The sequence below is a fragment of the Eptatretus burgeri genome, chromosome 4 (assembly GCF_056783735.1).
Source record: "Eptatretus burgeri isolate ZD-2024b chromosome 4, Ebu_testis_v1, whole genome shotgun sequence".
Classification (NCBI taxonomy): Eukaryota; Metazoa; Chordata; class Myxini; order Myxiniformes; family Myxinidae; genus Eptatretus; species Eptatretus burgeri.
Window position 1 is genome coordinate 57,249,145 of NC_140964.1, and position 21,087 is coordinate 57,270,231.

Genomic DNA, 21,087 nt, shown 5'->3' on the forward strand with positions numbered 1-21,087 from the left:
AAAGTGTGGACGGATTCGGATGAAACTTGGTGGACATGTTGTGTGTGTGTGACAAGGAAGAATTCATTACATTTTGGTGAAGATCCGGATCTGATAATTTTTAAGTGATTTTTCAACATTGAGAGTATAGGGTGAAACTAATATATAGCACGATATCTCAAAAAGTTGTGGATGGATTCAGACGAACCTTGGTGCACAGGTTGGGTGTGTGGATCACGACAAATTGATTCAATTTTGGTGAAGATCCGAATCCGGATCCGACGACGAGAATTTATAAAGTGATTCTTCACCATTGCAAGATAGTGCTCAAAAATGATCTATAACATGATATTTCAAAAATGTAATGGGATAGATATGTTTTCATGGATCAGACATTTCGGGGTGGAGGTATGCACTCTACCGAGTGCCCTTCTCGTTCTCTTTGCAACGGAACCATTTTTATTATTCTACTACAACAGGAATAAGGTATTTTGCAAACTCTAATGAGCTAGTGGAGCATGGCAGTATAAGGATACTGTGGAGAAACACAGCATTCAAAGGTGCCATCTCAGCTGCAGAGCAAGTCTCAAAAACTATGTGTTTTTGGCTGCAGGTAATGCAGTATTGCAATTTGTACAAACATTGACAAGGACAGAAAAACATCCAAAGAAACAGGAAAACTGACACCCCTCCGAACATGGATGATTTAAAGCTCTTTGCACCGAATGACAAAACATTGACGGAACAGTTCAACCTAGTACAACAGTTCTCTGAGGACATTCAAATGGAATTTGGACTAGATTAGTGTGCCAAGTCCTCATTTGAAGAAGGTAAACAGACAACATAAAAATTAACCTTGAAACAACAACACAGCAGTTGTAAAACGAAGCATCATACCAATACCTCGGAGTTGAAGAGAGCAATCAAATATGTCACAAACAAATGCGCAAAACAATCCCCAAAGAATACCTATGTAGAACAAAGCAGATCCTGAAAACGTACCTCTTCCCAAGAAACAAAATCAAAGCCAGAAACCAACTTGCAATACTAGTGTTCCAATTCAGCTGTGGAATAATAAACCGGTCCCAATCAGAAATCAATAACTTGGACATCAAAACAAGAAAACCCCTTACCATCCACAAAATGTTCGACAAAAACCAGTGCATCCCGAGAATGTACCTGCCGATATGAGAGGAGGGAGCGGCCTGATGGAACTCAACCAGGTGCACAGAGCAACGAGTATAGGACTCACTGAGTATGTGAAATGCTCACCAGACTTATCAGATTCAATTTACAAACAAACATAAACACAACAAACCTGAAAAAGTATCCCTAATTCACCTTGCAAGGAATTTACGAAAACAGGCACGGATAGAAGATACCACACAGGAAAATGAAATGGCAACAAATACAGCCCCAACAATTGCAAAAAAGACAAAAGAAATATATAACAAGCTCGAATGAGCTAAGATCCTCGTCCTCTTAATGATGACGTCATAAAAACGAATATAACGTCATTGTGATGCATCAGGTTTGCGATAAATTATCTGTGCTCATGCCCGGCTTGATTCCCGCAAACAAAATTCAAACAGCTTTCCTCGTTTCGGAGATAATGGTAGAGGCGATTTCCATTAGCGGCGATATTATGTCGTCAACTTTTTTTCTCGGAAGAATTTCCAAAATAGGAGATGGTTGCTGTGCCTGCGCCTGGGCTTTCTGCATATACATGGCAAGTTTCACGAAGATCCGATGAAAACTCTGGGTTGTGAAACAAAAAATGTCAAAAAATAGGAATGACGTCATAAAAATTGATATGATGTCATAGTGATTATCATATGTGCGGTAATTAATCTCTGCTAATGCCCTGTTCGATGCCCGCGAACGCAATTCAAAAAGCTTGCCTGGTTTCGGAGATAATTTTTTAGGCGATTTCCATTAGCGGAGATATTTTGACGTCATAACTTTTTTTTCTAGGAGGAATTTTCAAAATCCGAGATGGTTACTGTCTGCGCAGGGTATTTTTACATACATACGCCAAGTTTCAGGAAGTTTCGATGAAAACTAGGTTGTGAAACAAAAAAGTCCACAAGAACAACAACGTGAGTAAGACTTCGAGATCCTCCACGAGGATCTAAAAATAAATATCAACAAATACATACCAACAACTGGGAGAACGACAAAAGAACAGGAAAATACAAAAAATTGGACCAAGTTGGGATTGACAAAGAAGACTCATTGGAATGGCTAAGAAGTCAGCTCAACTGGGACGGAGAACAAATAATAATAAATGCCCAAGATCAAGGACACGACACCAATGGATTTAAATAGATGGTGAGACTGAGCCAAACTGACAAGTGTAGGTTCTGCAAGACAGAAACAGAAAGTACTAGTCACTTGCTTTCGGGATGCAAAAACTATCATCAGACCAACTTTACAGACAGCGGAACAACAAAGTATGCAAAGTGATTCATTGGCATATCTGCAAAAAATTCAACATGTCAGTTTCAGAAAACTCATGGAAACATGAGGCAAGGGCAATCGTTGAAAATAAGAACGTCATGCTCATGTATGACCTGATAATCCCATCGAACGTGAACAGAGAAAACAAAGCCTCGTGACCGGACATCGGTCTCAGGAACAAAAAGGAAAAGACAGCATTGCTGATTCAGATATCAGTACCTCCCAATTTTGGCTTAAATAATGCAGAAATCAAGAAAATTACCAAATACCAGGACCTCAAAAATGAGATCAAGAGATCTTGGAAGCTGAAGAGTGTCAAAATTGCAGCAGTGATAATTGTAGCAACAGGAATAATAAAGAAGAACCTCACTGAGATTTTGAAAACAATCCCTGGGAATATTACCACAAACAAACTCCAATTGGAGGCAGTCCGGGGTTCGGTGACTATCCTCAAAAGAGCCCTTGGAACAAAACTCTGAGAACAGCAAAGTTGAACAGCATGGTCCATGAACTGTAATCTCTTTCCAAAGCGAAGGAGGATACTTTGAGTCCATGGAGGACGACTTCATTCCATCTCCTCAAACCCTCAAATGGTGATAACAACCAACGACACACATGAACACACGAACATATGGAGGCATTGGATGTGATGAGAGAAGGAAACATGAATTGAGGCGGCGTTTTGCAGCTGGCTGTGTATCCGCAACATTTTGCTCATCGGACCACGAGAAGTTTGCTCATCGCAGGAAAAAACCATGAGAGCAAACCTTTTTCTCTCTCTTCATGTCAGAGCAAACCACTCCAGGTTTTTTTGTTGGAAATGACCACCTCTCCAGCAGACCATCTTGTGTTGAATGCAAAATGAACTTTTTTAAACAAAGGGACATGAACCCAAAATGGGCGATGCCCAGAGTTTGTGAGGCCAGATCCGCGCTGAAAAGAGCAAGGACTGCACCTTCTCCAAGGAGACAGAACGCCACCTCATGAGTCAGAGCGTTGCACCGGGGCAAGAACTATCAAGGTACTGCCTGATTTAAAAATAACAAGAAGCTCCAAACGATAAGAGAAAGTGACATCTGAATAAAGAGACTAGGAGCATTGAGGAGACGAGGACCATCCTCTATTGCAAAGTGTGGGCGATACATGAAGCTTGGGGGATGAAGGATGAAGATGGGTGGTAGTGATAAGCAGTTTACGGACCAGCTGAGAAAGTCAAAATTGGCCATCAGAACAGAAAAAGTGCCACAAAAAAATTGATAAATATTGATTGAGTAGGAGCTGCAATTTATAAATAGCTTCCCAAAAGAAAAATAGAGCCAGGAAAACGATAACAAGAGAGATGGAGACTGACGATGGGGAGTGGATGCTTACCGGGGGATGGAGTGAAGGAAGATGGCCTATTGAAGGGGGGATGGGGAGGGGCTCAGCAGCTGGTGGAGATGATGGGGGTTGGGAGCTCACCTGGAGGTGAGATGGCAGATGATAGGGGTCTGATTAAGGTGGCATGGGGATGGGCTAAGTGGCTGATGGAAGCAATAGGGGTTCAGTGCTTTATGGTGGATGGGGTGAAGTATGGTAGGGACCTGTTGGAGGGGGCACAGGTACGTGCTGAGCGACTGATGGTGAGGGGTGGGTGCTTCATGGGTGGTGGGGTGGCGGATGATATGGGGCCTGCTGGAGGGTGCATAGGGAGGGGCTGGGTGGCCGGACGAGGGTTTGGAGCATGACTTGGCAACGAGAATCTGTCATTGGCGGCAGGACAAGGCTGAGGAAGCGAAAGCAGACCCTCGCCAGGGAAAAGAACAGACACGACCTTATGACACACACAGACGAGGCGATAACAGCAGCAATGAAAGAAAAGAATGAACGCAATTAGCATGAAGAAGATGAAAAGCAGGAGATTGGGGAAATCAGCAGAAGAGAGGATTGGAGAAAGATGATGATGATGAATTACAAAACAACCTGGAAGAAGAACTGGCAAACAAAATATAAGAGATGAAAAAGATACTATTTGGGGAAAGACCAATACCATACAGAAAACAAAACAACAAACAAACAAAAATGTTAACAAGAAAAAGAGCAATCCGAGATTGCAGACCCTCACCAGGAATTGCTTTGTGTGGCGTTTGTGTACTGGTATGTGACCTAATTAACATAGACATAATTAGAAGTGTCACTTTATAACTTCTGGCAGTGATGACCGGGTACCAAGACGTCCCACTTTGATCGGACACCTGACCCTGACCCATTATATATTTTCATTATTATTATTCAATTAAATTTAGAATGAGATTAAAATTAATTCAAATCAAATGGAAGACCAAATAAGTAAAGTCCTACAATTGAATAATCAGAAGCAACCCAAACAAGCAAGAAGCAAAGATGAAATCAGAAGGAGGAACCTGAATAGGATTTGTATTTCAACTGCTACTCTACCCCCAAATCCATCGAGGCACAGCCAAGTGAGCCTTGTTTAAATTTTTTTTTTTAACCCAGATCAAAATGATGAAATAATTATGGCTGCCAGACAATGTGTCCGATCAAGTTGAAATTTAAAACTTATATTCTACATCACCACTGGATCATAATTGTGAAACTTCACATTCATTGATTAAGTGGTTCCAGAGTAAACATTATTTAATATTTTTCTTCAACACAATTTGGCTGCCCAACCATGTGACCGATCCACTATTCCTTAAACTTGTGCACCCCATGGCTTGGGGAACATTTGTGTGACGTTTCCTCTCGATCTGTCCAGCTGTTCTGGAGAAGAAGATTTTTATAGGTTTGAGGGTAGATCCAATATGGCTGCCAAAACATGTGATCTATGACATCATATGTGTGAACCTTTTGTTCCACATGATTAGGTGGTCATATGTGTAAAGTTTTGCCTCGATCTGTTCAGCCACTTCACAGAAGAAGATTTTTGAAGATTAAAAAAAATATATATATATATATATATATATATATATATATATATATCTGCCAAATTACGTGACTGATGACGTCATCAATTTTTTTTTCTGTGGACTATTTTATCCCTGGATGACCCTCAAAAATGTTCATACCAATCAGATGTAGCGTTCTACATATGTAATTATGATGTCATAACGAAGGAAACCTATGACATCATAAAAAATCTCACTTATTCTCCATGAGGAGTACTTGCCATGTACCACGTTTCAATTTTTTCCTTGGTGCGGTTTCAGAGATACAGAGGTGTAATTTACTTTCGTTTTTCCAACATCGCCGCCGCACCACGTGACCTATGACGCCATAATTATCAATAAAAATTTCTACATGAGTAGTCGCTACTGAGGTGAAAAGTTCATCTCAATCTGACAAGTGATTGTGGAGAAAAACACGAAAGTCTGTGCAGGCAGACAGATAGACAGACAAGCCGGTAGGCAGACATGGGTAGTCGACTACCCAATAGAACCTGACGTGATGGGCCCGTTCGATGGGGAATGACCTGAGGATTAAGCACAAGAAAATTCATGATTCTAGCTTCAAGGGTTAATGCTGCAGATTGTTTTTTTTTGTTAAAATACCCCCACATTTAGAGGTTTGTCGGCCGTTGCTCGGCAACGGAGGGGTCCGTAGCAACGGTTCTTTCTCACACATAACTAGGACATACCATGAACCTACCATACCATTTTCATGTATATCTGACTCATAGTCTCTGAGATATAACGAACTTCGTTTTTGGCTGCTCTTAGAGTTGGCTGCTCTTAGAGCACCCTTATTCTGGACATTTCCATCTGTCTGTCCGCGAAACTTTGGTCAAGCCTTGGGGCTAAACCACTCAACCAATTCCAATGAAATTTGGTAGGTGGGACCAATATTTCTGGGAATCGTGTGCTTTCAAATATGGGACCCTGGGCCCTAGCAACGACACAGCAACGGCCCATTAAAGTGGTCAAAAAAATCGAAAAAATCTAAAAAAAAATCAAACGAAAAATCTAAGCTTAGAGTTCTGTGTGCAATCTATCTGGCTCCCTTCATGCCAATTTTCAGCCCTAACAAAAAATATTTGTAGGAGGAGATAGGTTTTGGGCGAGTACATGTTGAACATTTCAGAAACGGTTAATTGCGAATATCTCTCTGAGAAAGAGTGATTTTGATGAAACTTGGGTGAAATGTGTACAATGTGGCGAGCATGTACACAAAAATGAATGGTTGCTATGCACACCCCCGTTGCTTAGGCCTAAGTCACATTTGCCACGGCGGCCGTGGGGTTTCCAAAATCTACGGCCACTAGCAATTATACGGCGGCCGCAGTATTTCCACGGTCACACAATGTAGCAGTCACATATGTTTTTATTATTTGGGGAGCCGCACGGCGTATTTAGAAATTGTGGAGACCGAAAATGTGGGGTTGCCATACGGTCTTTGATTTGGTGTCGCACGGTGACCTTAAGGGGGCCCTGCAGTGACCATAGAATTTTCAAGGCAGACGCAAGGTATCCTCAAGGTGCCCGCAAGGCGACCGTAGGGGGCCCTAAGGCGAACGTGCGGCCAGACGGACGGTAACGAGTGGGTTCATTTGTTTTTTTTTTAATTGTTTTATTTTTCGGCTTGTCGAATTGCTACGGCGAACGTAGAAATGAAAAAAGTTATAATTCCACGGCGACCCCTATGGCCTGTAAAAGATAGCCAAACGGCGTAGGGTTAGATGAGATCATTGAGAGGTGGGGCCAAAAACTATGTGTGGCATGATATCTCTAAAAGTTGTGGATGACTTGTGACAAAACAAGGCAGAAAAGTTGATTAGGTGACAAGAACAAGCCGATTCGATTTTGGTTAAGGTCCAGATTCAGATCCGACGTATCAGTGGGATACAAAATTTAAACTGTTCAGCCTGGCAGAGGTACGCGTTTGACCAAGTGCCGTTCCGTTTCGCCAAGTTTCACTCTATGAGTGATTTTTCATTTACATATTAATTGTTTTCATGTCTAGTAATCATCCTTTCTGCATTGGTAGATATGTCGTCCTCTGAACTGAATCGAATGTGAATTAAGCATCAACAAAAGTGGAAGATGCAAATCCTATTTGTGCACCAAATTCCTTCATTTCGTAGGCAGGACGAGTTGGTAGGTTCAACTCATAATTGCATCTCTTAAATACAAATTGGGAGTGAGTATAGTCGTTTTAAAGCGTGTTCTAATTTTCCTCCCACAGAAACTTCAATCACATTTTTAGCAATATTAGCTATTTATTTTTTGGTGTGGCCTTCATCTGCATCGTGTACTGCATCAACGTCAAAACACCGTCTCAACAGATACAGGTGTGCTTCATCGGCTCTTCGAGTTAGTATTTTTCAGTTAAACCTTCAGCTTAACTTTCTAGTCTTAAATTTATGGAACATTTTGCCTTACCCCTCACCTCCAGCCCCCACCCCCCTTTCCCCACCACCCCACGTCGTCATTATGTTCGTTTTTATGCACTTGTTCCACCATAAATCAAGGATATGATTAATTGTTTTTTTCACATTTGCTACTTGGCCACTTTCTCACATAATTTGTGCAGCATCATCATGCTGTCAAAATATGTTCTGCGGAGAAATACATTACATTTGAGGTACAAGGACTGTGAGAAGATTACTATGAACATGAGCAGCATCATCACCTCAAGTGGATAGAAAAAGCCAATCACGGCAGGAGTGTAATAATTAAGAGAAACGAGGGAATGTGGGTCATTTATTTGTAGGTGAGGTCGTTTTGGTATGGGAGCATATGCTGGAGCAGCGCATCACTGCATCCACTTTCTGTCGGTACTCCAGGGGCCTCCGTCTCGCCATCCCTCAGGCAGATGCCTGGCCCGTCCCCATATCCTTGAGATGTCGATCAACCTGCTGCAACCACGAGGCATGCAGTCATCCCTTTGGCCTTCTCCACTCATGAGGCTCCCTTGCTGAGAGAATCCGGTGAGCAGGATCAGCATCAGTAAATCGAGCCACATGTCGATACAGCAGCAGCTGATGCTCATGGGCTACACAGGAAACAAATCTCATTGAGTCTAACTCAGCAACAGCTCGTTGGACACAAAGTCTGACCAGTGATAGCCAAGGATTCTCTGAAGAAACCTGGCACCGAAGGAGTTAAGTCTTCATCTCAGATCCTTTGTTCGAGTCCAAGTCTCACATCCGTAGAGAAAGTCTGACAGCACCAAGGATCTTAAGACTTTGACTTTTGTCCTCCTGCATAGGTACTGACAGCGCCACTCCCCATGATCCAGTGAATCCATGACTCCCCAGGCCCGACCCTGATGTCTATTGACTTCCGGCTCACAACCTGTAGTGACATGAATATCACTGTCAAGGTAAGTGAATCTCTTTGTGACCTCAACATCCTCACCACAAACAGCTACACAAAAGATGACAGCAATGAAGATGTCATTGAAAGCCTGGATCTTTGTTTTGACTCAGGAAACTCATTGTCCCATCAGCTCCTGTACCTCATTCAGTACCTCGAGAGCCCTAAAGGCCCGGTCACACCTTGACGTTTTAGCCAACGTATGCCGATTTTTGAATTTTTTTTCTAAAACGCTGGCACACGTTGAATACGTTATGGGTAAGTTTTGATAACATTGAGAGCACGCTGAAAAACACTGCCATACATCGTTGTACGTTGGCTTTAAACGTTGTACTTTTTGGTTGTCCTCAAATTTTTTCATGCTTGAAATTTCACGACGTATGCCGGCGTATGACTCACACGTTCCACTACGCTGGCCACAAGTTGTATGCACGGTCTGCGATCGTTGACAGACGTCAACACATGCTACTTGTAAGTTAATCATAAGTTGAGACACGCCGAGGTAGTGTTTAGCGTACCCGAAACTTATTTCCTACCTATGATTAACGTGTTGTTGGCACGTTACGCGATCGTTGCCACACGTCGACAGACGTTACTTTTAAGTTACTCATAGGCTGAAAGACGTCGGTATAATGGATCGTCCTTGCATCAGCGTCCACGGCCACGGCCAGGACACTTATTTGCAGCATTCTTCAAACTTTTCTTCGGCATGACGAGGATGTTCACACTTCGATGTCTAGCTTGGCTATGATTCCAATTGTCCATCGGCAGCGTCTATTTAAAATAGTCGAGTTTGAGCGTTTTAACACGTTCAGAAGAAACGCTTCAAATTTCCAAACCCCAGCGTCAAAAAACAAAGGCGAGTGACAGCAATTTAAATCGTTCATTGTAAACAATGAAAATAGTTGAGTGGTACCGTTTAAAAGTCGTTGAGTGTAAAAAAAATCCAATTGTTGAGCGCAAGCGTCTACTTTCACTAGTGGAGATGCAGCCATTTAAATCGTTAAATCGTTAAACGCAAGGACGATCCATCATAACCCACACCCTCCCCCTCACACTCACCTACTACTGCCAACATGAACAAACTACTACTAATACTAATACTAATACTGATACTGATACTATTATTGCTGACATGGACATCGACTCAAAAAGGACTCGAAAACACTGTTGGGTTCCCCTTTTATGAGCAGCATTTTTATATACCAATTCCCAAGACCGCTGGGAACACGTCTTTATATGGCAGTTGTAACCTAGAAACACGTTCATTTATTTTTTTTTGTCGACCAGAAGACGTCATTGGAATACGTCTACATACGTCGAGGTGTGTTGGGACTACGTAAAGAATTGGTTCAAAGCACGTCAAACATAAGTTAGAAATAAGTTTCGCGTAAAAAAGACATTACCGCGACGTGTTTCGACTTATGAGTAGCTTATAAGTAGCGTTTGTGGACGTGTGTAAGCGTCCGCATATCATGTGTAAAACTTATCCCCATCGCATGCGGAACGTGTGTCATACGCCGAGTACGTCGTAAAATTTTGACCATGTTTAAAATTTCTTGACGTACTCTACTTACTACGACGTATGATAGCGTACTTTAGCGTTCTACTCACGTATACCAAACTTACTCATACCGTATTTGACGTGCCCCAACGTTTTAGACACATTTTTCTTAGGTCGGCATACGCTGGCAAGATCGCCAAGGTGTGACCGCGATGTTGACACTTCCATTTCTACGGCAGTTATGATTCGAATCGTTGTGCATCAGCCTTTTAATAGGCTACGTCACGACATCGTCGGCGATGCGTGCAACGTGCTATGCCTAAGTTAGACTATCGTTGGGCATCGGTTGTGTAGGCCGACAACAGGTTCAGCATTCGTTGGTATAAGTTATCTATAATACAACGAAACGTTCTGTGTAGTTACCAATGCGTTATACATAAGACCAAGTCGCTATGAATACGTCCGAATCTTTAAAAAAAAACATCAAAAGTTCAACGTCAGCCAGCGTTTTACATACATTTTAATACGTTGCCATCGCTGGCTAAAACGTCAAGGTGTGACCGGGCCTTCAGAAGGACATCCAGTGTTTCCTCAAGCATGACTGCATCCTCTGTGAAATCAAGATAAGAGATCTTGACATTCCCAAGCGATGCACCACAGCTTAATCTCTCTGACCGCTTCCCCAGAATCCAGTCCATGCAAGTGCTGAAGAGTGTGGGGGCCAATACACAGTCCTGACAAATTCCAGTAACAACTGGAAATAAGTCAGAGATGGAATCACCACACCTTGCAGCACTCTCTGTGCCAGAGTATAGTTCAGTAATCAGATCGATCAACTTTGGTGGTACCCCACGAAGACCGAGAATCCTCCAGAGGGCATCCTGATTCACGGAATTGAATGCTTTGCGTAGATCACTATAGGCTGAGAGCATCCCTGCCGAAACTCATCTGCGATTGGAGAGGACCCGGAGAGAAAGGATGTATGGTCAATCATTGACTTCTTTGGTGTAAAGCCTGACTAATACGGCGCTGGTGCTCGTGCAGATGGTGGTGAACTTGATGAAGAATTATCCAACCAAAGACCTTGCCCGGCATTGAGAGCAGTGTCATCCCTCGGTAGTTGTTACAGTCCTGGTGATCACCCTTCTCTTTCCAGAGAGGGACGACAAAGCCCCTTTTCCAGTAATTTGGGATGATGCCTGTGCTCCAAACAGAGCACAGAACTGCATGCAACAATACCAGTACAGCATTTCTCCCAACCTTGAGAAGTTCAGCATGGATGTCACACATCCCTGGGGCTTTACCTCTTTTCAACTGGTGCACTGCAGTCTGTGTTTCCATAAATGAAGGTGGTTCACACTTGATTGGAGGGTCAGCAATGGGAATAGTTATATTCCTGACATCAAACTCAACAGCCGGTGAGTCAGCCTGGTACAACAACTCAAAGTAACTGGCCCAGCGAGCCTTCAATTCAGATTCCTCTAAAACCATGAACTCGCCACCTGAAGTGCACGACTTTTGTAAAGTCAAGAAACTTGGTGCAATTCTGGTTCACAGTTCCAGACCCATGGGGACCAACACATGTCTCATAACCATCCCAATCGCAGAGTCCAGGCAGCAAGCGGAAGCCCGGGAAGCGTGAAGCGGATGCCGATTCTTGGGAGGGGTAAATGCAAAGCAGAAGCACATGGGTGATGGAGGAGTGGACGTGAGGCAAAATTCTGGAGGGTGGTGGAGAGGTGGATGGGAGGCGGAAGTCTGAGGTGTGGATCTGAGGAGGAAGCCCGGTGCATGGTGGAGGGTGAGGGGGGGGGTAGAAGCCTGAGATGGGTGTAGAGGAGGTGGAAACCTGGGAAGAGTGGTAGGTGGGGTGGAAGCCTTGGAGGGCCGGAGGGGATGCAGAAGTCTGGAGGCATACATAAACAGCGGAGGGTCATCGTTTATGCATTATTGGTACAGTAGCCCGAGTTTCACGCAGAAGCCAGGTGGTTCGTTCTCTCTCTCTCTCTGTCTCTGTCTCTGTCTCTGTCTCTGTCTCTGTCTCTGTCTCTGTCTCTGTCTCTGTCTCTGTCTCTGTCTCTGTCTCTCTCTCTCTCTCTCTCTCTCTCTCTCTCTCTCTCTCTCTCTCTCTCTCTCTCTCTCCAGGCAGGTCGTCGTTGGTCTTTCTGTCTTCCACCATCTACTCTCTGGCCTTGCCCCCCCCCCCCCGCTCTGTCTGAGATATGACAGAAAGTTGCAGGCAGGCTTTCAGTAATAAAGTTGCAGGCAGTATCTTCTTTTTTTTCATGGATTGATTTCTGAATAATCTTCAGTGTTGAAAAAGCATCTCAAAACACACTATAGCTTTAACCTGAGATTATGAACTCCACTTTGTGACATTTCTTGAGAATAATTAATGTTTGCCTCCAGAATGTTGACAAGAAATACTTTGGGCATGGTGAAAGTCCTGTCATCTGACTGTTTCGTTTAAAATTTGGATTTTAAACGATATTCTTGATTAAGTACCTCTTATCACTGGATTTTACCCAAACATATTAATGCTGATATGAATAGCTTTTGAGGAAATCACCTTGGGAGAGACAGGTAAAGGGCATGAGACCGAGAATGTTGCAGTCAAAATGTTCTTTCCACAAACATGAAGGAATGGTCCTGTGTCTGCAACAAAATTCTGTTCAGATGTTCGCCCTTTTTCTACATAGCCTCCAGTCCATGTTACAGATTTTTGCGAGTCGTGAGATAGTTTCCCAAATGTCAGGGGTATACAAGTTTATGGCACTGAAACCTTTTAAAAGAGAAAAAAGGTTTCGACTTCCCTTCACACCTACGTGACTCATTTTGCATTTTCAGATGATTTTCAGATGGCGGGAGGCTGGTGACCATAAAAGAGAGGGGGATAAAATTCCAGAAAAGGGGGATAAAATCCTCAACCCACAAGAGAAAATATTTGAAAACGGTTGACTGTGTACCCTGTTTTGTTTTGTGATTATTTTGGAATAAAGGAATGTTGTCAAAGATATATATTGCAAAACAACAATTGTCATTTTTATAACGATTATTATGAACATGATTGTATCTTTGGAGATGACGATGACATCCATAATCAACTATAATTGTGTGGTGTGCAGCCCAAGGTGAAAATGGATGTGTTTTACTCGATGGGTGTAACTTTGTGCTGCATTGGAATCTTCAGTGGCATTTTCCACATGTGTGCACGGCGTTCCACCTTCCTGCTGGGTATGGATGAATGATGGTTCGGTTGGGAAAGGGGGGGGGGTGAGAGGGGCGGTGATTTTTATTTTATTTTATTTTTATTTTTGTGTTGAGGGCAAGGCTGGAAAGATGTTACTTTTTCATTATTTGTCGCTTGTGGATGTTGAAGAGCCCATAACAATTTTTTGGAAAAGTGTTTCAGGGCATCGCAGTCCCCAAACCAAACCAAACCAATCTTCAATTTCCAGTTCTTATGTACAAGGGTCCTGCATGAGCGGTTTTCTGTGCTTCAGTAATGGGACAGCCAGAGTTGGAAATTAATAATTTTGAATATGCTAAATGTGTGTGTCATTGGTTATCGCCATATGTGGGTTTCAGAAGATGGAACTGTACCCCTCCCCCCCTTTTTCAGTTCTCAAAGTATCCAAGTGTGTGTGTGTATGTGTGTGTATGTGTGTGTGTGTGTGTGTGTGTGTGTGTGTGTGTGTGTGTGTGTGTGTGTGTGTGTGTGTGTGTGTGTTTTGTGTTCTAATTCTGATGATATGTCATACTCTGTTACAGAGTGTCGGTGCTGCCAAGGTTATGCTGGGTGGTTTGCCATTGCCTTCCCAGCAGGAATTTGGACACCTTGGGATCTTTAACATCCACCAACTAATTCCGACAGACAGAACATCTAGTTTAACGTCCATCAGAGGGACGGCACACATGTTGATCAACCACACTGCCTGTGAAACACCAGGATGACAGTTTATAGCTTGGTCGGGATTCAAACTCAAGTTAGACAGCTTTGAAGTGAGTGCGCATAACTCTCGGCTATCTTGCCAGCTCCCATGGTTTGTTTATGTTGATTAAAAAAATTTGATAGTTTCTTGTTCGGTAAATAATTTTATACTAATTCATCCATTTTTGTGTTCCCTTCAAGATGTGGCCTTCATGTACATGCTGGGCCTGTTGGTGCTTGTAAAACTGTACCAGATGAAGAATAAGAATCCAGAATGCGCACCTCAAGCCCACACCACTTTCTTTCTCTTCAGTCTTTTGATATTTTTTGTACCTCTTGCAACGGTAATTTGTTCAGGTTGTGTACTTCATTGCAAGTAATGGTTTCCTATCGATATACAAAAAGCCTTGCAGAGATCTGTGATTTCTCATGAGATCTGATTGAAATCCAATGAGGAACTTATCTCATTATCTCTGTCTCAGCAAAAGTCATTGGAAGCTTTTGTAAGGGAACATTAAAACTTATCATTTTCATATACTATTCATTTAACATTTGCTCAATACTGTGTTGACCATCTTTTTCTCTTTCCCAGAAATTCCAGGAAAGATTTGTATTCTGGTTCCTCTATGGCCTGGTGCACTTGTCCATGCTCTTCCTGTTTTCTTTGTATTTCTATTTCAAAATCCATTTTCAGATGGGTAAGCCTACACACAGCACACTAAAATACAAATACATGAACAATGTTAAAAACACATTTGAATATACTGGCGGTTTACCCACCCTGCGAGTGGGTAGGTAATGTGCGTTTGCTGAGGACAGGGCAGAAGAATATGAACTGCACATGCGCATATGCCTGAAATTTGCTCCTGCAACACACCCTTTTGCTGAGCAAAGGGACAGAGCAAAACAAGCAAGCAATTATACAAAACAATGGAGCAGCATTGCTTTTAACTTTGATATTGCCTTTTTTTCTTTACCATGCAGTCAGATACAGACTAACAATAGTATATTATATGGATGTTACCAATATTTGCTAGAACATGGATTCTGGTGGCTTCTTTATTTTTTTTACAGGATCTAAGGAGCATGGAGGAGCTCCAACACAAATCTGTGTGTCTGTCTGTCTGTCTGTCTGTCTGTCTGTCTGTCTGTCTGTCTGTCTGTCTGTCTGTCTGTCTGTCTGTCTGTCTGTCTGTCTGTCTGTCTGTCTGTCTCTCTCTCTCTCTCTCTCTCTCTCTCTCTCTCTCTCTCTCTCTCTCTCTCTCTCTCTCTCTCTCTCTCTCTCTCTCTCTCTCACACACACGCTAATGGAGGTGGATACTTTGAACCAGGAACCAGAAAGCACTTTCTTCAGTGTGTATGGGGGTGGGAGGTGGAGGGAAAATGCGGATGGATAGTGATGGGCAGGAAGAGGATGGAGAATGACAGATTGGGGGAAAGGAAGAAGATGAAGAGCAGTGTGAACTGGAGGAAGAGCTGGCCAACAAAATAGAGGGACTGAGCCTGAGAGCACTCAGAGAAAGACAACAACTACACAGAATAGAAAATAAAAAGGCAAAAATACTGGTGAGAACAAACACAGCACTCAGAAAAATCATATCAAGGTCAGCTGGTTTGAAGGAAATCAACACAGTGAACCTTGCAGCAACATTGCTCATTCAAGAAAAAGTGACAGGAAAACATCACCACAAGAAAAAACAAAGAGCAATCAGAGATTGCAGACCCTTGCCAGGGCTTGTTTTGTGTGGTGTTTGTGTACTGGTGTGTTATGTCATTAATAAGAGACATAATTTGAGTTGCCACTTTATAACTGCTGGCAGTGATGACCGGGTAGCAATACATCCCACTTTGATGCAACCCCGCTTTGATTGGACACCTGACCCCGACCAATGACGTTTTTCATTTTTATTCAATTGAATTTAGATTGGGATTAAAATAAATTCAATTCAAATCAAATGGAAGACCAAATATGTACAGTCGTCCAATGGAGTCATCAGAAGGAACCCGAACAAGCAAAAAGCAAAGATGAAGTCATTAGGAGGAACCTGGATAGGATTCACATTTCAGCTGCTACTCCTCTTCCCTCAAACCCATCCAGGTACAGCCAAGTGAGCCTTTTTCAAAAAGCATAAAAATTAACTCAGATCAAAATGATTAAATAATTCTGGCTGCCAGACCATGTGTCCGATCAAGTTGAAATTTAAAACATGTATTCCCCATCACTACTAGATCATAATTGTGAAGTTTCATGTCAATTGATTAAGCAGTTCCAGAGAAAACATTATTTAATATTTTCCTTCAATCCAATTTGTCTTCCAAACCATGTGACCTATCAATTATTCCTAAACAAACTTGTATACTGAAGGCTTGGAGAACATTTCTGTGAAGTTTCCTTTCAATCTGTCCAGCCGTTCTGGAGATTTTTTAGGTTTTAGGGTAAATCCAATATATCTGCCAAACCATGTGACCTATGACATCATATTGTGAACCTTTACTTCCTCATGGATATGCGATCATACATGTAAAGTTTCGCCTCGATATATTCAGCCACTTTAGAGAAGATTTTTGAAGGTTTAAAAAAACCCCAAAAAAAACAATATGGCTGCTGAATCACATGACTGATGACGTCATCATTTTTTTTTGCTGTGGACCATTTTATCTCTAAATGACCATCAAAAATTTTCATACTGATCAGTTGTGTTCTACATATGCCATTATGACGTCATACGGAAGGCACCTGTGATGTTATTTTAAAAATCGCATTTATTCCCCATGATGAGTACTTGCCATGTGCCAAGTTTCAATTTTTTCCTTGGTGTGGTTTCAGAGATACAGAGGTCCAAAGTTTTCTGTTTTACCAACATGGCTGTCACACCACGTGACCTATGACATCATAATTATGATTAAAACATTCTAGATGAGTAGTCGCACCTGTGGTGAAAATTTTGTCTCAATCTAATTAGCAGTTGCAGAGAAAAATATGAAAGTTCTGTGCAGACAGACTCAAACGCAATACCATCTCCTTTGGCGAGGGTAATAAACTAGGTCGTACAGACAGAGACTGTGTCCCACCATGGAAACGGAAACAGATAAAACAGAGAACAACTGAGAAAGGAAATGGGACTGAGAAAGCAGCTTACACATGGAAATGGAAGCCCAAAGCTATTAAAGAGAATCCAAAAAATATAAGCTGAGGGCCTCGAGGCCATGGTTTCTGAAAACAAACTCAAAATAGAAATGACAGCAAGGAAGATAAATAAAACTATGACGAAGTTAACAAAAGGGAGAAAACAATTCCAGTTATTTGGAAACAACCCAAAATGATTCTTCCATGAGCGAAGGAAACAAAAGCAAGAGTAGTAAGTCCCCCCCCCCCCCTAAGAAGAATAGAATTGAAAACTTTTGTAAAGGAATCTATGAAGACCCAAAAGAACATAATGAGGCAGGTTGGATCTTAAAATTGGAAAAGAAAAAGCAACACCTAAAACAAATGCCCCCAGTGATAATAGTTGAGGAAAAAAACAAACATAAAACAAATTGCAAAAATGCCAAACTTGAAAAGTCCAGGTCAGGATGGAATTCAAAATTTCTGGCTAAAGCAACTGGATGGTCTCCACAATCACTGCACTCGAGCATTCAATGAACTTATCCAAGGGGAAGAGGAAATGCATGAATGACCCACAGAAAGTAACACCTTCCTCATCCAAAAATCAGAGAAAACCCAACTTCCTCACAAGTATAGAACAATAACCTGTCTACCAACACCATATAAAGTTCTGAAGGGAATCACCAGATAAATGATGGACCACCACCTAACGTGTTAATACCAGTTATTTTGGACTAAACAATGAATAAATCAAGAAAATAACCAAATACCAAGATCTCAGAAATTAAGCGAAAAGATCCTGGAATCTGAAGAGCACCAAAATTGGACCAATGATCACTGGAGCAACAGGAGTGATGAAGAAAAATCTCACAGAGATCTGAAAAACCATCCCTGGAAATATGAATACAGGCAAACTGCAGTTGAAAACTGTCCGGGGTGAGTGGCAATTTTGAAAAGAGTCCTTGGAACAAAACTTTGAGAACAACACTACTTCACAGCTTGGTCCATGAATCGTGACCCCCCCCGCCCCCGCCCCCCTCACAGAGCACACACACACACACACCATTGTGCTCTCTCTCTCTCTCTCTCTCTCTCTCTCTCTCTCTCTCTCTCTCTCTCTCTCTCTCTCTATATATATATATATATATATACATATATATATATATATATATATATATATATATATATATATATATATATATATATATATATACACCACAGACATATGTCCAAATAACAGTGGATCTTAAGATCTTCTTTGAAGTACTTGTTTCCTCATTCTGACTCTTACTTTACAGAATCATTTTCCTCCTGCAAAGTACTGAAGGAAGCTTTGAAAAAATGGAGAAAGGGAAAGAGCGTGAGTACAGATTGTGTTGAAATTTACATTTTAATTCAAGTTTGTTAAGCATGGATGTGTTTCATTGTTGGTTGTGTTGAATGAAACGTGAACAACTTCAGTGAATGATGTCAACACAAGTTGCACAAATATGCCAATTGTGATTCACTCAAGAATATGCCAACAAGCCAGCTTTTCCCCGGGCAATAGAGATATTCCACTGACCTAAAACTTATGTCAGAAATTACATATATATATATATATATATATATATATATATATATATATATATATATATATATATATATATATATATATATATATATATATATATATATATATATATATATATATATATATATATATATTTGTTGAAGATTCGGCATCACTTAACAGAACCGCCGTGTCAGGGGTTATAACGCCGGCTAGTTCGGCACAGGTCTCGGGTCATGTGCCTCAGATCATGATACCAACGTACCCCTGGGCCGTACCAGATGGGGATATAGACCCTGGCAACAGACTGGGTTTGTCAGAGACTGAGCGAAGTCTGCCAGTCCGGAGCCCGTTTTGGTTTTATATACAAATCGAGTGGATTGTTCCTCGGCGCGGCACGAATAAATTCAAGGCGGCAACTTTCATATGAATCAGCCAGATTTATTGGGGACACATCGGGGAAACACGACACAAGCAAAGCATTCACAAACATTATCATTAATCTATAACCCGCTCTTAACGAGGGAGCTACGGATACAGGTTTCGAAGGGAACCCTCGCGAGATAAACCTTAGGCCTGGACGACATGCAGACAAGATGCAGACAAGACACGGAGGACTTGGTGATGCCTCATAGATGAGAGGAAAAGTGTCGAAGGCACGAATGCGGCTCGTGACAAGCCGATGTTGTCGGATTCGAGCGCCCAAGCTCGAGCATGCAGCGTGGCAAGATGGCGCTCATACTCCTATCGGCATTGCTCGCGCATGCCGTGTGGCAAGATGGCGGCGACGGCCTCCTTTTGTTGCACCGCTCATGCACCAGCCTCGGCGCGTTCACCCCCCGTAAGGTCGACGGCACAGGAGAGAAAGATCTATGGTGTGTTCCAGCTGGTTTCTCACAAGGTCCAGTATGCGAATCCAGGCCTGGCCCGTACACCAGACTAGGCCAATCTCGGTGTTGGGCTCCACGGGCGGATCGATGGGATGAAAGACGTGTCAAGCCATGCAGGGAGTCAGGACAGTCAGAGGCTCCGTGACTGGACTCAGGATGAACCTGTGGATGACCTCAGGCTGGATCCATAACCGAGGAGGAACAGCCGACTAAACCACTCCTCATGAAGCAGATCGCAGACTCACTAAAGCAGTTCCTTTTGCCTTTTGGGGCGGGCCTCTCTTGGGACCGCCTCTGGGGACCCGTGATTGGTCCATCGTTCGAGTTTGCAGCAGCTCTCCACCAATGGGTTGCTGGTACGTCTTGTTGACTGATTCTGTCAGGGCGCTGGGTGTGGGCTGGTTAGGAGGGGGAAGGAAGAAGAAGACGCCTCTCAGTACACCACCACTGTGTGAACAATGGGCAGCCTGCTCCATCTCCCGACACACATGTGACGTCCGATTACCAAACAACCTGGCTAAACATGCATTTAAGGGGGGATCTGGGCTAATCCTATATTTAATAACCCACTAAGGGCCCATTTCCTCAACAGTATGTATATATATATATATATATATATATATATATATATATATATATATATATATATATATATATATATATATATATATATATATATATATACAGGGTGAGTCAAAAGTCGCGACCGATTTCTGTTTTTTCGGCTGTCAGATTCTTTCTGGGAAGTCATGTTGTTAATAATTGTCTTGCAGATTATTAATTTTTGTAATTTATTTATTTTTGATTTTGTTTTGCAGGTTATTGCTGCGAGTTTGGAAAGTTACTGAATTTGCACCAAATTGAACCATGAATTACCTTTCAATGAATCAACGCATTGCAGCCGTGAAACATTACTACAAATGTAATGACCAACCAACGATGGCGGCACGCCATTTGGCACAGGAATTTGATATTAACCCACCTCAGGGAAGAAACATAAGATTGATTGTCGAGAAATTTGAAGCAACAGGGTCGGTAGCCACTGCAAAGAAGTCCGGTCGTCCGAAAACGGCAACGAATGTAGCTAAGGCTGAAGAAGCCATCAGAAGACTGGAACAAAGTCCGCAAAAGTCAACTCGCCGTTTATCTGGAGAGTTGGAAGAGAGCCAATCAAGTCTTATCCGAATCTTTCACCAGAAAAAAAATGGAAATCTTACATTCCACGCTTACTGCATGCCCTTCATGATGGAGATGATGACCACCGTCTTCAATTTTGGGAAGAGTTCTTGGCTAAACTTCACGAAAAAGACACAATGTTAGACAACATCTGATGGTCAGATGAGGCATGTTT

General features: G+C 42.2%; 1 protein-coding gene across 6 annotated transcripts in view; it reads left to right on the forward strand.

Annotated features, from left to right (window-relative positions):
- LOC147028112 (SID1 transmembrane family member 1-like) overlaps window positions 1-21,087 on the forward strand; it is a 199,856-nt gene that overhangs the window by 107,955 nt on the left and 70,814 nt on the right. For all 6 annotated transcript variants that reach the window (XM_085878160.1, XM_085878156.1, XM_085878155.1 and 3 more), the window contains 5 exons: window positions 7,621-7,726; window positions 13,383-13,491; window positions 14,390-14,532; window positions 14,781-14,886; window positions 18,593-18,654. In XM_085878160.1, the coding sequence (XP_085734286.1) occupies window positions 7,621-7,726; window positions 13,383-13,491; window positions 14,390-14,532; window positions 14,781-14,886; window positions 18,593-18,654 (526 nt within the window). The remainder of the gene's footprint in view (window positions 1-7,620; window positions 7,727-13,382; window positions 13,492-14,389; window positions 14,533-14,780; window positions 14,887-18,592; window positions 18,655-21,087) is intronic.